The following is a 16,583-nucleotide window of genomic DNA, read 5'->3' on the forward strand; positions in this document are numbered from 1 at the left end:
TATATTTTTTTTTTTTCTTAAAGTATACATTATAATTTATCAGGGTAAGAATTTACCTCTGTTTGTGGTCTTATTCCAGTATTTTAAGTGGGACGATGTACAGTATGTGCTCTGTCTTTCATAACCCTAACCCAACACCTAGAGTGTTCATACATACATCCATCCATCCATCTTCTATACCGCTTATCCTTTAGGGTCAGGGGGAACCTGGAGCCTGTCCCAGGGAGCATGGGGCACAAGGCGGGGTACATCCTGGACAGGGTGCCAGTCCATCGCAGGGCTCAATCACATACACATTCACACACCAATTAATACACTATGGACACTTTGGACATGCCAATCAGCCTACCATGCATGTCATTGGACTGGGGGAGGAAACCGGAGTACCCGGAGGAAACCCCTGCAGCACGGGGAGAACATGCAGACTCCACACACACAGGACCACGGTGGAACCCCCGACCCCGGATTGAACCCCCGACCCTGGAGGTGTGAGGTGAACGTGCTAACCACTAAGCCACCGTGCACCCTTCATACATAATACTGTAAAATTGCTGAAAATCATTACAGTGGTATTAAGACAAGAAGTTTTATTTACAGACCTCTAGTGCACTGCTCTCTGCCAGAATCTTAATTTTGGAAACCGTACATGCTCTGGTTTCCATAAGCCTAACCCTAGTCATAAATAATATTCTTGATTATGATATAGTTCAAACAGTGTTACATAACACCCGCTATTATGAATCTGAAGCTATATGTAAAACGTGTGATGATATCAGCTGTCATTATCCGTGGTGTTCTCCAATATTTGCCATCTTGCACTTGTCACATCGCTGCCAATGTAACAAAACATGCTAGGTAAACATTTATGTTAAAAACATGCTTATGCCCATTAATCTATTCCCAGCGCACCTAAAAGAGTGTTGTGAACACTTAACCAGGAAACAGGAAGCAATGTTCTCATCTCGTAACTCATTAACCACTGTTATTTCACCATAGTGAATTTCTCTTCCTTGGCATTTCCCTCGCTGCTGTTTCTGACTTGTGCAGTTGTTAATGCCTACTGTTGTTTATATACTATTTAAGATTCTAAGTAAGACATTTGACGAAGACAAGAAAATAAACAGCAATCTGATGTGTTGTAACACATGGGAGCCAGATGCAGCTGAAGATAAAAATCTTTTTATTAAATGTTTTCCAATAACCATGGTTCAAATTTAAAGCAGGGGTGAGAGTACAGATATCACAGCCAAATACACAATCACACCCACCAACAAGTCTAAAAAAATAAAATAAATAAAAAACAAACAAAAAAAAAAAGGCTGAAACCAGCAGTGCCTCGTGACCATAGATTTTGGACGACACTGATAACAACACAGCCTCAAAAAAAAATTCGAGAGGCTTTCACAATTGATTTGTGTTAAAGGCTATTATCTAGTGATTTTTTTTTTCTTCCAGCAACTCATTCTGAACATAGACATACCTTTGTTCAGCTGTGTTCGATTGAGCAGATTATTTTCCTTTCACTATTGTCAGTGTACAAGCTGTACACAGAAGAGCAACCAGGGTTGCCAGGTTTCAGCAAAATTTCCAGGGAACTGAAAAAGGGAGACTTTTTTTTAAGCATTTGTGTGGAAAACAATGCACACACTTTTCTGATTAATTTGTATTATCCACTAATTAATCCTCCTTTCAATCTTCCAATCTTTGCATGATAGGCACACTATCTGCACTTTTGTCGGTAGAAGGATTTAATTTAGATTATTTGTTATAAACCAAGAACTTGGTGGCTGTGGTGTGCCCCGGTTTGGCGTATAAACCGTACATGTAACCCTGGCAACTCTGTAATTAACAATCCTGTCAACTGTCTCTCTTAAAATTGAAAATGTTCATAGAGCTAGCACGGGGCAGAGTGCTTGCTGCCCCAATGGGCCTCTAATAATGCTTGTTACAGTTTCCATTGTTGACCACTAGGTGCAATAATAATTAACCTAAGTGGACCTTTCTAGATGCAAAACATCACTGGAACATCTGCTTATATCTGTCAAATACCAACATTATTTTTTACATCATTGGCCACTCAAAAGAGGTCATTATTATTTCAGTGGAATTTAAAATGTATGGAGCTGTGAATGAGGACTTTTCTAAAATTTGTTTTGGCTCCGTCCCATGTTTGCCTATGGAAGAGCCACCACTGAAGAGAACACCAGAACTATCTGAAACAATGCAACATAAAAACCAGGACATTTGTAAAACATTTACATTTTATTAAAGTTGAACCACTATTGCCAATTAAATAAGGAAAGAAGTGAGAACCAAGCACAAGTGTTCCAAGTGCATTTTCAATTAAAATAATATATTACATTACAGATTTTGGCAGACACCCTTACCCAGAGCAACTTACAATTATCTCATTTATACAACTGAGTGGTTGAGGGTTAAGGGCCTTGCTCAAGGGCCCAGCAGTGGCAGCTTGGCAGTGCTGGGATTTAAACTCATGACCTTCCAAGCAGAAGGTCAACGTCTTAACCACTAAGCTACCACGTCCCTGTTCCCTATATATATTTCTTGCTTGGATTTTCTTATTGTAGAGTATTTAACTTGAACAAATTTATTGTAATTTAACCTAATATACAGGGTGTTCAAACAAGACCTAGATCAGAAGAATCAGCAGCAGGAGTGGCAAGGGTGAAGCAGGAAAAGTCTTCACCATGGTTTTTTTTTTTTTCTTTTCCCCTCCCAAGCTGTTAGGTATTTGTGGTCATTCATTTATTTGTGTTTTCCTTCCTGAAAGTGTCCTAATTTAAAGGGAGCAAATACCAGAAAGATGACGTGTAGAGACTCGCAACAATGTCACAGCACATCTTCAGTCTTCTGTTGCCTAATATAGTAAACCAGTCCTGCTTCATTACATCCACAGTCTCATATCGTGACGTCATGATGGCTTTAGTACACGCTCCAGTTTATTTAAACAGGACTTGGGAAGAGATCTGTGGCATAAGGAGTGGCCTGGTCAAAGCATGACTACACACCCAGTACAAACATCCACCAAATGTTCTTCCAAAACACTGAATTGTTTTAGATAATCCAGAAAAACTAGTCCATTGAACATAGTTTCCCTTCTTTATCAAGGTTGAGCAAACCTGTTTTCCTACCAAAGATCCTTTTTCATGATTAAACCATGAAACAGAACAGTATCGTATTCCTGTAAAACACGTTCCTGCATCCACAGTAGGGTTTTCACAGGGACATTCCTGTCCAAAGTTCACATTCGACGCTTGGTGTATTGACCTCACAACTCGGTGCTATTTAGAGAGACACGTATGTATAAGTTTAGTTTATATCTACACAACTGGTTTATAAGAAACAAGACAAAGTAAAAAGTGTAAACCATTATCAGCTAAACATTTAACTTGCTAACTTCATGCCCAATAAATATACGGTCCAGTTTAACAGGAACACCTGTACATCTGCTCATTTATGCAGTTATCCAATCAACCATCATGTGGCAGCAGCACAATGCATAAAATCATGCAGACACAGGTTAAGAGCTTCAGTTAACGTTCATATCAAACATCAGAATGGGGAAAAGGTCTGATCTCTGTGATTTTAACTGTGTCTTGGTTGTTGATGCCAGATGGGCTGGTTTGAGTATTTTAGAAGCTGCTGATCTCCTGGGATTTTCACACACAACAGTCTCTAGAGTTTACACAGAACGCACAACACATCAAACCTTGACGTGGATGGGCTACAACAGTAGAAGACCACATCAGGTTCCACTCCAGTCAGCCAAAAACAAGAATCTGAGGCTATCTTGAGCACAGACTCACTCAAACTGGACAGTTGAAGATTAGAAACAATAATCACCTGGTCTTATTCCAGTCTTCAACTGTCCAGATTTAGTTGTGAAATCCCAGGAGATCAGCAGATTCTGAAATACTCAAACCAGCCCACCTGGTGCCAAAAACCATGCCACAGTTAAAATCACAGAGATCACACGTTTTTGTTTTTTTTTCTTCTGATGTTCGATGTGAACATTAACTGAAGCGCTTGGCGTGTATCTGCATGATTTTATGCATTGGCTGACTGGATTACTACGTAAATGAGGTGTACTGGTGTTCCTATTAAATTGGACATTGAGTGTACATGAATAATGAATTTGGAAGCACCTCAAGTGAGTTAGTTGGCTAGTTAACAGCAAATAAACTGGCTTACAAGCTGATTCTTAATTTCTACTGTCTTTTGCTTATTACCCAAACATCTCAAATGTAAGGTTGCCATCTTAGGTAAATAAAAGTTATTTTCTCTGTCTGTCCGAGATCCTCTTTAGCGCAATGTCTTTTTAAAAATATATTTTTAATTGATCCAAACCGGGTCAAGGTCACAGCAAGGTCAGTTTTTTTCAATTGCTTCCTTTCTGTTGGAGATGTATTTTAAGGGTATTTGGCATAGAGACTCGTAACAAGACGCATCTCAGCCGTGAATTCTACTTGTTTAAGTGTGTTTATAACCATGATTTAACCCTGTCATGCATGTAGGGTCTACACTCATGGGCAGTCAGTTTGATGCTCTTTTATTATATTTTAGGAAAGCATAAGATAAAAAATTACCTCCAAATCACTTATTTGTTAGTTATTTAGTTTTTATCAATCTTTAGTAACTTTATACATAAAATATATATATATATATATATTTTTTTTACATAAAATAAAAAAATAAAATACACAAAATTAAAAAATGTAATCATGATGAAAGAATTTAAGTAAAAATGTTTTTGATCCAGACATTACTTAAGATTTTTTTTAAAGGGTTTTGTTTGTTGATTTTTTTAAAATAACGTTTATTTGTTTGTTTTTTACCATTTTGCATCATGCAGCAGTCCTACACTGTAAACTTTGTACGGTCCGAAGCATTACATATTTTTTATTATTTCTGCATTCTGTTTTAACCTCACGGACAATCGGTTTCCTTTTTTTAATATATAATATTTCGACAGAATCAAAATTCATACATCATGCAATTTTAGAGGTTAGCACATTTGCCTCGAACCTCCAGGGTTGCGGGTTCGATTCCTACCTCCCGCCCCGTGTGCACGGAGCTTACATGTTCTCTCTGTGCTTCAGGAGTTTCCTCCAGGTACTCAGGTTTCCTCCCCCCGTCCAAAGGCATGCGTTGTAGGCTGATTGGCATCTCTAAATTGTCCGTAGTGTGTTTGCGAGAGCGATTGTTCCATCCAGGTTGCCTGGGATAGGCTCCGGGCTCTCCGAGACCCTGTGTAGGATACAGTACAGAAAATGGATGAATGAATCTGGATATGCATATAAATAATTTAGGCATGAATGGGTTACTTAACAGCTGATTTGCTGATATATTTTTAATGAAATTGTAAAGTATTTAAAGTGTAGATGTTTCAAGTGTAAAAAAATAATTAATTGCAGATTTTTTGTGTGTAAACATTAAATAAAACTTTGAATTCACTTAATTAATTTCTTCTATGTATGCATGTATACATATCATAGAAAATTATTGAAGTATCATCATATTATATATATATATATATATGATATGATATATATATGATATATATATAATATATCAGATTATATTTTTGCCCTAATTCGATCACTTATTTATATTGATAACAGCATGTTTGAAGGGTGCTGAGTTGTTATATGAAGTTCAATCCTTTTTGCATATGTGGTTTACAAGCGTCGTGCTTTCAGTGCATACAGGCAGCTCTAAGTAGAGCACTCAGCAGCTCATCTGTGCAGCTGGAGTGAGATGTTTGTATGCAGGGAGCAGCTACAGCTGATCGGTGTCTTTTCAGGAATAGAGACTCAGTGGGTGAGCTTCAGCTCTGTTATTGAAGGAGGGAGCAGGCAGCTGGCTGGAGCTGAATAGACCTTTCTTAAGCCTCTCTCTCTCTCTCTCTCTCTATTCCAGCTGTTGAATATTGATGCTGTTATTGTTCCCATTTGTCTTATTAGCTGTGGTTTTGTCTTCAGTTGTCATTGAATTATTAGTAGACTGATATTTTAACATGTCTGGATCGGATTAATTGGATCATCTCATTATCTGTTAGCGGGAAACGCTGCATTATTTTCAGAGAAAAGTTCATGTGTGACTTAGGAGTAAGCTACAGAGCTTTTAAAAAGGCAGTGGTAAGAATGATGCAATAAACTGGAAACGTTTGTCTGTATCCGTTCCATCTGTCTAGTCAAACAAAATTCTCACTTGTGGTTTTTTTTTTTTCTTCTATTTCTTTCTTTTTTTTTTTTTACTCTCCTGTTTTCTGACATCACATCCTTTACAATTGATCTTACTGCCTTTAATATTCCCGTACAGGTATGTTAGTTTGTTAGTAATGAAAGACGACAGGGCGTGCTGTTATAGAAAATAATAAGCGATAAGGTGATGGAGTGGAGGATTGCTCCCACACTGAAGTCGATTATTTTCCTCTAACAGCATGTGCCATGATGTTTACACTGCAGCAATTTCCTACCGTTTATACATTTTTGTTTATTAATGAATAATGAACATCTGTGAAACAAGTTATCTCCTGCTTACATTGTAGGAGATATAAACAGTTGTTCCCTCACAGCTCTCTATTTTTTTCCCTGTCATGAAGTTAATAATCAAAAAAAATGTATATTAGTGCAGTTTTAAAAAAAAATTTGAAATAGAGTATTTCAGATAGGACTTTCAGGTAGAACCCCGTTAGGAAGTAAAACAAACAAAAAAAAACTTCCAGGTGAACTCTATCCTAATATCCGAATTTTTATATGCATATATTTTGTTCTTCTCTTTCCTAGGTCATCTCTGACATGTCCTCATTGCCTTAAGCAGAGTCACACCTTTGATCCATTCCTTTGCATCTCTCTTCCCATCCCTTTGCGTCAGACCAGGTGAGTATAGTTCAACTCAATTCCATGTGTTTATATATATCATAACAGCTGACCTCAGATAATCTCTTGGTGTCTTAATATTTTTGACCTGCTATAGAGCAGGGGTCATTGGGTTCAGTACTGGAGAGCTGGCTGACATTATTTCCAGCAATTGAGTTTCAATCTTGCAATTCTGACTTTTTTCTCACAATTATGAGTTTGATATTTTTTCTCACAACTGCGAGTTCATATCGCACAATTTTGACTTTATTTCTCGCAATTACGAGTTTACATCTCACAATTCTAATTTTTTTTCTCGCAATTTATATGTCCACTAATATCTGTTGATATTTGGTAGAGTCCATGGTGCCATGTATCCTAACAAAATGTCCAGGTCCTCTGGCAGAAAAACAGTCCCAAAACGTTAAAGAGCCACCACCATGTTTAACCGTGGGCATGAGGTACTTTTCCATATGGCTACCTCTCTGTGTACATCAAAACCACCTCTGGTGTTTACTGCCAAAAAGCTCTATTTTGGTTTCATCTGACTATAGAACCCGATCCCATTTGAAGTTCCAGTAGTGTCTGGCAAACTGAAGACGCTTGAGTTTGTTTTTGGATGAGAGTAGAGGCTTTTTTCTTGAAACCCTTCCAACCAACTTGTGGTGATGTAGGTGACTACGGATTGTAGTTTTGGAGACTTTCTGACCCCAAGATGCAACTAACTTCTGCAATTCTCCAGCTGTGATCCTTGGAGATTTTTTGGCCATTCGAACCATCCTCTTCACAGTGCGTTGAGACAATATAGACACACTTCCCATTCCAGGTTGATTCATAACATTTGCAGTTCACTGTAACTTCTTAATTAATGCCCTGATGGTGGAAATGGACATTTTCAGTGTTTGTGCTATTTTCTTATAGCCACTTCCCATTTTGTGAAGCTCAACAACCTTTTGCCACACATCACAGCTATATTCCTTGGTCTTACCCATTGTTATGAATGACTAAAGGAATTTGGCCTATGTGCTACCTCATATTTATCCCCCTGTGAAACAGGAAGACATGGTTGAACAATTTCCTGTTCCTAGTCACGCAGGTGTACTGAAAAATGTAAAATATCAGTGGGAATATACTTCAAATATATTTTTCTCATATGAATTCATGGGGTGCCAATAATTGTTGCACACCTATATTTAACAAAGATATTTTTTAATAAACCTGTTGTATGTGCAAATGTTTTATATCAATGAGAGCAGAGTATTACATATTTTTAAGTACATATTTTAATATATATATAATATAGCTATAGATATGTGGGGTAGTGAAGCTACCTCCCTCAAATGAGTTTTTTGAGGGTGGGTTGTCTGCTAGTGTTAAAAAAGTAAACAAAAATCGAAATACTTTGCAGTATCGAATCGCAATTCTGAAAAATCGCAGTACATATCGATTCGGCACCGACATCATGATCGTATCGAATCGGGAGATAAGAGTATCGTTCCGGCCCTATCACCTGTTATGCAATACATAGGAACAGAAGAAATATCTATTTATAGTAGCACTCCTGGAAGCTAAGCGCATAGAAGAACAGGGCCGAGCTGTTTGGTTACATTCAGAGACAATCGACTGAAAGGGCTCCTCCTAATAACAGAAACAATAGCGTATTCAGACTGGGACCATGAGGCACACCGCACCCTGTGAGCACTGTGCTTGGGCCTGCAGGGGAAATCCTGACATTTTAGAGGAGTAGCCTATTCACATGTATAAACACTCAGATGCTCGGAGAACATGCTCTCATACACTAATTTACATATATTGCACAAGTAGATATGTGGACACTGGTATACACTTGAATTGTGTTTGAATCGTGCGTATTTAAACTGTTACTGCTGAACTAAAGGTCACATGATAACACAATGGCTATTGAGTTCCACTAATGATAAGCCTTAACAATAAGGACAGCACGTGACAGTTTATGAGATTTCCCTTCTGTTCAGTACAGTGTTTGATCAAGATTTTATTTACACTAAGAAACAGTGAGCTGGAACGTCAGGGCTGTTTTCGCTCACTTTTTTTTTTGATACAATGCCAAGACCGTGTGAATGACACGGGCTGCTCCAGCAGGGAGGTAAGTCTGGTAATTAGAGAGGCTGATTTAGTGGTAAGCTGCCTTAGTGTTGTCAGAGGTGGGCAGCCTCTCCGTCCTACACTCACACCCCTCCTGTTATGGTGCTAGGGTGTGCTTGGCACTGCATCTCTCTCTCTTTCACACACAAACACACACACAGAAGGTTAATAAGGGCTTTTCCTCAGACTTCATATCCTCTGCATCCAATTTACTTTCTTTCCAGCTGAGTCTTTTCAAATGTGTCTCTTAATTGAATTTAGCAAATGAAGGGTGCACTGCGTTAAAGAATCTATCGCCTGAGATGTATTTGATACACAATAGTAAGCTGCATTTAAGGCTTCTTTTTTTTAACTTGCTATAAATGAGGGCAGACAAGCAGGATGCAGCTTTTATCACAGACACACACACACACACACATGCACACACATGCATAAACCCAGATTATTCTCAACACTTCACTGTTCATTCCTAGTCTACTGAAGCAGTTCAGTAGGCAGATATCTCTTAAGTAGATACGCTTCATGGGTGTAGTCTCGGCTCTTTGTGGCTTATCAGCAGAAAGCCTTTCAGTCTTAAAATGTGAAAGGATCAAGGTTAAGTACAGCACCCTGCTTAAAATATATGCAAAGTTTTGTTTTTTTTTAAATTACATATATATTTACATTTATTCATTTAGCAGATGCTTTTATCCAAAGCGGCTTACAAATGAGGAAATACAAGCAAAGCGATATAACAAGCGGAGGACAATACAAGTAGTGGTACAATACAAGATTTATAATTGAGTTCTAGAGAAGCAAAGTGCGCAGAATAGAAGTGTAAGAGCCCGAGAATTTTAAAAAATTTATTTACATATTTATTTTTATAAATAATGTGAGGGTTGGCATTTTAGATGTTAGTTAAGTGTTCACGGAAGAGGTGGGTCTTTAGCTGTTTTTTGAAGATGGTGAGAGATTCTGCGGTCCAGATTGAGGTTGGAAGTTCATTCCACCACTGAGGGACAGTTAGTGTGAAGGTTCTGGAAAGGGACCTTGAGCCACGCTGAGTAGGCACTACTAAGCATCGGTCGTTAACCGATCGCAGATTGCGTGAGGGAACGTAAGCCTTCAGGAGAGTGTTGAGGTAGGGAGGTGGTGTTCCAGACTAAGTCTTATATGTGAGCATCAAGGCCTTGAATTTGATACGGGAGGCTACTGGAAGCAAGTGGAGGGAGATGAAGAGGCGTGTGACGTGGGTCCTTTTGGGCTGGTTGAAGACGAGGCGTGCTGCTGCATTCTGAATCATCTGAAGGGGTTTGATGGAGCTGGCTGGGAGGCCCAAGAGTAGTGCATTGCAGTAGTCCAGTTTTGAGATGACAAGAGCCTGGACTAGCAGCTGTGTAGCCTGTTCGGTGAGATAGGGTCTGATCTTCTTAATGTTATACAGAATGAACCTACAAGATCGTGCAGATATAAAAAGTCATATAAATTTAATATAACAAGTAATATAAATGTTATATAAATGATTTGAATTCAGGAAATGAAGGGTGCGTTGAGGTTACAGAAGTTATAGCCTTGGTTCCCTGGATTATTCTTGCTCTGGTACATGGGCATAACCTCGTTTGGAAAAGTGCTAGACAAGAATGATGGGGAAAAAAAGAACACCTGCATGATCGATTGGTAACCAGGCCAAATTGGGCCATTTTTCTCATCTCACAGAAGAAAAGACACACTTTGTTTAGCTGATATGGTTTACATCAGCTACATTGTCTCTTTGCCGGGAGCTAGGGGTGGGTGATATGACAAAAATAACACATCATAATTCTGTGATGCACGATATGGATCACGATATAGGGTTGCTAACAAATTGCAAATAAAACAGTAGTTACATTTAAAAAATAAAAATAAAAACTTCTTGAATGCTTCAATTAATGTCTACAAACATTATTTTCTTCATACATTTTATTTAAATGAGAAATGAATTTAGAATTTTTTTTTTTTTTTTTTTTTAATGTATTAAAGATGTCATATATCAAGGAGGTAACTCTGGACTTCAGTTCCCATCAGCCACTGCACTGTACTACAATATGTCACATGACCACCTGCACCTGAATCACATCTCTGTTAACGAGCACACTTTTTTATTTTTATATATATATATATATATATATATATATATATATATATATATATAGCCATTGTTCGCACTGCTTCCCCGTCTTACGTTTGCCTTAGACTACCGTGTTCCATGTTACCGTGTTTTGGTCTTGTTAATTTATTGTGTAGTCTGTACCACAGTGTTTTGCATCAGTCTAAGTATCCTTTGTGTTTTGGTTGGTTTGTATAATAAAACGTCGAAATTCTGCGATTGCTTCCACATCTACCTTTGAAGCGTGACAAGATGAAGTAGAAATTGTTTATAAGTTAAATCTGTTCTGTGGTATGGATTTACCGACATGTATTATTATGGTGACCTACAAAATCCTATCTTTGTTGAACTCAGTTTTCCATTTTCCTTTTTGTTTAAACTGCACTCCAAAATCAAGTACAGATGTAGGTAGAAATGGTTATAAAGAACATGATACAGGGAACTATATAAAAATATCTACAATGGCCAGGCCTTTGTAGTTGAAGTTGAAGTTTCGGGTCAGTGAATGGAGCTGAGTTTCTCCCAGTGGAATGCCACAAAACTGAGTCATTACCCAGAATTAGGAACATTTCCCACAGCCAGGGAGAACATTAGGAACACTTCCCACATCCAATCGATTAAACGGCAGCCTTCTCTGTTTATTGTGACACAGCCTTGGTGGGTGTCCATAAACAGATTAGCATGTTTGTGTGTAATAGGCTTTTGTCAGGTTAATTGCATGTCTGAAGGTTTTCATTTACAGGCTTGGATTGCATTACCATTTCATTTCATGGATGTGTGTTCTTCTGGAAAGAAAAAAACACACACACACAAACAGCCCGTAAATTGAAGGGAAGTAGGATATGTTATGCTGTACACTGCCTTTCTCTGTACATGGAGAATATTTTTGTCTTCACCTGCAAAGAAGGAATCCAAACCGTGTTTTTAAGATGTTTTTCTTTATACTATATGTCAAATATTTTAATATGGTTTGTTAAAAAAGATACAAAGAACATTGGAGCTGGAAATATTGATTTAAATGAATGTATTGCTATGACATGGAAATGAAACTTTAACTGAAGGAGTGGATAAATTAGTAGTCCAGGCACAGAGGACAAGAAAATGATGTGTCTAAGCCATTATTTTTTCATTTTGATTTTTTTTTCATAGTTGTCAGGTGGACAAGTAGGCTAGCTTGTGTGATGTAATGATTTAATCATCCATACATGATTTTACAGTGCCACAGTGTCCAGAAACATTTATTCTGAATATATTTTACAACCCCAACTTCGAAAAAGTTGGGACAGTATGGAAAATGCGGGAAAAAAACAAAGTCTCATTTGAAAATTCAATTCACTCTGTACATTATTACCACATTATTTGATGTTTTACTTTGTGAATTTAATTTCTTTTTGAAAATATACACTCATTTCAAATCTGATGACTGCAACACACTGCAAAAAAGTTGGGACAGTTGACTGTTTACCCCTGTGTAACATCACCTTTTCTTATAATAACACGTATTAAGCGTTTGAGCTTCGTGTTGAAGTGATGCACCTCAGTCCTGTAAATAAAGAGCACACTACGTGTTCCCATTGCTTGCTGCACTACACACATTGACCTTTTTTTACTAGTTACTAATAATTGCCATGCACAGATGACCATCAAACTTTTCATAATCAGGAACACAGCAATGTGGAAACACGAAAAAAAAAGTGCAGTACAAATCTGTCATGTAACTCTGCTCACCTTGCATTAAACATGTCAACAAATAATAGAGATGCTGGTCAGACTCACATTATAGATATTATGTACTGTTTGCAGTGAAAACACCACATCTCATAGCCATATTTGCTGACTATTTGTCAAGGGCACAAACACCATGTACTGAAAGGATGATGATGATCCTACTCAAGTCATCCATAGACTATCCTAGCCGAGTCATCCACTATGTGTATGCATCAGTATTATTACCTAACTCTCTTTCCATACTTTATTACAATATATTATGGATGATTAGGTTTCTGGACAAACCAAAAGTTGTTTTCTATTACTTTCACTAAATAATGGAAGTATTCATTATATATCATTTATCCAGCCCGGTATCCTGGATGAAGGGTTTCACACACTGTGTAGAGTTCAGACAAAAGTGCACAAGTTCTTTAGTCATGGGTTGTTTAACGATCACTGATGCACGTGCAGATTTTAAAAGGAAAATAACAGGAATATACAGTATAACTATATAATCTATTTAGAACCAAACAAAAGTCACACTATTCACATATTTTAAAATTCAGTACTAAAGTAGGAGCGTCCATAAATTGTGAACAGTATCAGTTTCGGTTTCTGCACCATTCAGACCTCTGTCTCCCAAAACGCTTTCATCTGGTTTTCGTCTCTTTGTTGTTCTCGGCTGTGTGCTGAGCTGTACGGTTCACTGCACTGGACCTCTTGAACCCTATTACTTTCCCCATGCTGTCCCCCTTTAAAGCTGCTGACCCACAAATCCTCACCCCTGACTGACACAACACACATCGTCCCTGCTGTGTGACCTCTGAGTTGTGACACCATGAACCAAGTGTATACTCAACCAACAATACTCAAGGTCACCTGGGACAACAGCGATAGTCTAATAAACGTCATACATGTTACATATTTTTTCCATATGCTTGATTTTGTTGAAATTTGTTGATCAGTTTCTCTTTGAGAAATACAATTTGCTTTTATTTCCAGAACATGGCTTTGATGTTGTCTGTCAGTTCATCCACAAAGTGGATGCTCCCATAGGTGTAGCATGTGTAGAATGTCAATGAAAAGTGATCTGTGAACATTACCTAGAAAGTAACTGCAGTTTTAGATGAGCTGCAGACTCATCCATGTGACCAAACCAGACTTGAACTCCCTGTTGAAAAATCTAGTTTAGTTTTTCAAGCTACCAATAGACAAAACAAAGGCTGAGCTGGTCAAACTGGTAGGCCATCTTTGTCCGCTGGTAATTGGTGATAGACGGAAACAGTTTATTGTTACAAGATAGATGGAAATGTTTATTGATCAATTTGGTCAACTTTCTAGCTGGCAAAGATGTTCTTCCAACTGCAGCAGCTCAGGGATGTTAAATATCTATACATTTTGGAACCTTGTCAACTGGTTTATTATTAATACTGTACTTACTTACATTTTCTACAACATCAATAAAATAAGTCTTCCATATAGTGATGGTATAAGCCTATGGTTGGTGATCTGTTTGATATACGGGAGCTGCATTTAAGGCTCCTATCCACTAAAAATGGGCAGTCAAGCAGGATTTGAGTTATCATCACACATTTGCGTATACACAGATTATTCCTAGTCTACTGAGGCAGTTCAAAAGAGAGCCCTCTTTTAAGTATATACAGTGGTGCTTGAAAGTTTGTTAACCCTTTTCTAGAATTTTCTAGATATCTGCATAAATATGACCTAAAACACCATCAGGTTTTCACACAAGCCTAAAGGTAGACAAAGAGAACCCAATTAAACAAATGAGACAAAAATATTATACTTGCTCATTTATTTATTGAGGAAAAGTATCCAAGATAACATATCTGTGAGTGGCAAAAGTATATGAACCTTTTAGTATCTTCTAGTATCTGGTTTGACCCTGTTGTGCAGCACTGACTGCAACTAAACATTTCTTGTGACTGTTGATCAGTCCTGCACTCTTGGGGGCATTTTAGCCCATTCCTCAGTACAGAACAACTTCAAGTCTGGGATGATGGTGGGTTTTCTTAATAAACTGCTTACTTCATGTCTTTTCACAGGATTTTAATTGGATTAAGGTCAGGACCTTGGGGAGCTCCTTGTCTACTTTTAGGACTTGTGTGAAAACCTGATGATGTTTTAGGTCATATTTATGCAGAAATATAGAAACTTTCAAGCACCACAGGTTACATGCTTCATGGGTGTATTCTTGGCTAAAGTCAATCTGTTGTCAGGATCAAAAGGTCAGAGGATCAAGGCCAATTCAAAATGCACGTGAATAATGATTCAATTATTTAGATATTGCAAATAAAACAATGTAATTTGTATATAATTAATGCTGAATGTATTGATTTATTCATTCAATTGTTGACATGAACTTTTATGATTACTATATCATTATAATCATTGTATTACTTTGTGTGTGTGTGTGATTTAGGCCAGTGTGTGTAACTCTGGTGTTCAGCACTAAAGGGCAGAGGTACTTAAGAGTGGGACTGGCTGTGCCTTTATTCGGCTCTCTGGCCTGTCTGCGCAGAATGGTGGCAGATGAGGGAAAGATTTCCCCGGACCAAGTGAGTGCGCGCGCACACACACACACACACACACACACACACACACATATTATTCTCATTTACTTTTATTGTCCTTGTATGGGTTAAATTGAGTTCAACTTTTAAAAAATGTTATTACTCCAGAGAACATCCAGTGCTTTGCTCTACACTGAAAAGAACAGGCTGTAGTTACAGATAAATCAGGCTTTATATGTACATGTACAAGCCCACCAAGCTTACTTGGACAAACCCCCATGTGCCCCCAAAGAAACCTACACATACACGACGTCAACGTCATATTCAATATGCCTTTAATGCTTTCATGAGTGAATAATGAAATCCTGATAAGAATTTTTTTTCTCTGTGAGTTTTTACTCTTCTTTGAGCATAAAAAATTATTTTACCTTCATTTTACTTTTACATACATTTTTCAAAAAGCTATTGAAGTGTCCACTCCAGTGGACTTCATGCTTTCAAACGAAGAATTAATGTAGCGGTGCAACTACTAATCGATATTAATCAATTATGAAAATCTTTGACAATGAATCTCATTATCAATTAGTCGGTCTGCAGCACGGGGTACATTTACTACGTTATTTCTGTTCTGAAAACACGCATCAGAGAGTAAATACTAAAGTTGTGTCCCAAATGACATACTACTCAACTGTCTAGTGTATGAACTTTAGATAATATTGTCTCAAATGAAACACTAGCGTTTTTTAACTAACCGGAAGTATAAGCCGCTTCCCAGTCGATGGCACATGACATCATACGCACACTATGCAACACTGCTAGCTTTAGCAGATACCCAGAGTCAACATCAATATATTTCTTGTTAACTGTTTGTTAGCGTTACCGTTTAAGCCCAACATGACCTCCGTCACCATCAGACGGAGGCGTAATCGTCAAGTGACGGCGGGAAAAATGTGTGTGACCTCCAAGTCCTCTAAGGCAAGGGAGCATTTTATATTAAATGCCGTGGAGAAGATTGTAACCTGCAAACTTTACAAAGCGGAGTTTGTGTAGCACGGAAGCATGACAGTGATGCACGAGCACAAACTTGCTCCACTGTATGCAAGGGGTTGAGGATACTGGTGTGAGTTCTTAAAAGGTTTAGTTTAATTTAAGTTTATTGTGATTATACACTGTATTTGTACTTGCAGTGTAACTTCTGTCCTGTATTAA

General features: G+C 37.9%; 1 protein-coding gene across 1 annotated transcript in view; it reads left to right on the forward strand.

Moving 5' to 3' along the window:
* usp43b (ubiquitin specific peptidase 43b) overlaps positions 1 to 16,583 on the forward strand; it is a 102,974-nt gene that overhangs the window by 50,883 nt on the left and 35,508 nt on the right. Inside the window, exons 4-5 of the mRNA XM_053610551.1 lie at positions 6,810 to 6,902; positions 15,284 to 15,419. Coding sequence (XP_053466526.1) covers positions 6,810 to 6,902; positions 15,284 to 15,419 — 229 coding nt within the window. The remainder of the gene's footprint in view (positions 1 to 6,809; positions 6,903 to 15,283; positions 15,420 to 16,583) is intronic.

The sequence above is a fragment of the Ictalurus furcatus genome, chromosome 2, assembly GCF_023375685.1.
Source record: "Ictalurus furcatus strain D&B chromosome 2, Billie_1.0, whole genome shotgun sequence".
Classification (NCBI taxonomy): Eukaryota; Metazoa; Chordata; class Actinopteri; order Siluriformes; family Ictaluridae; genus Ictalurus; species Ictalurus furcatus.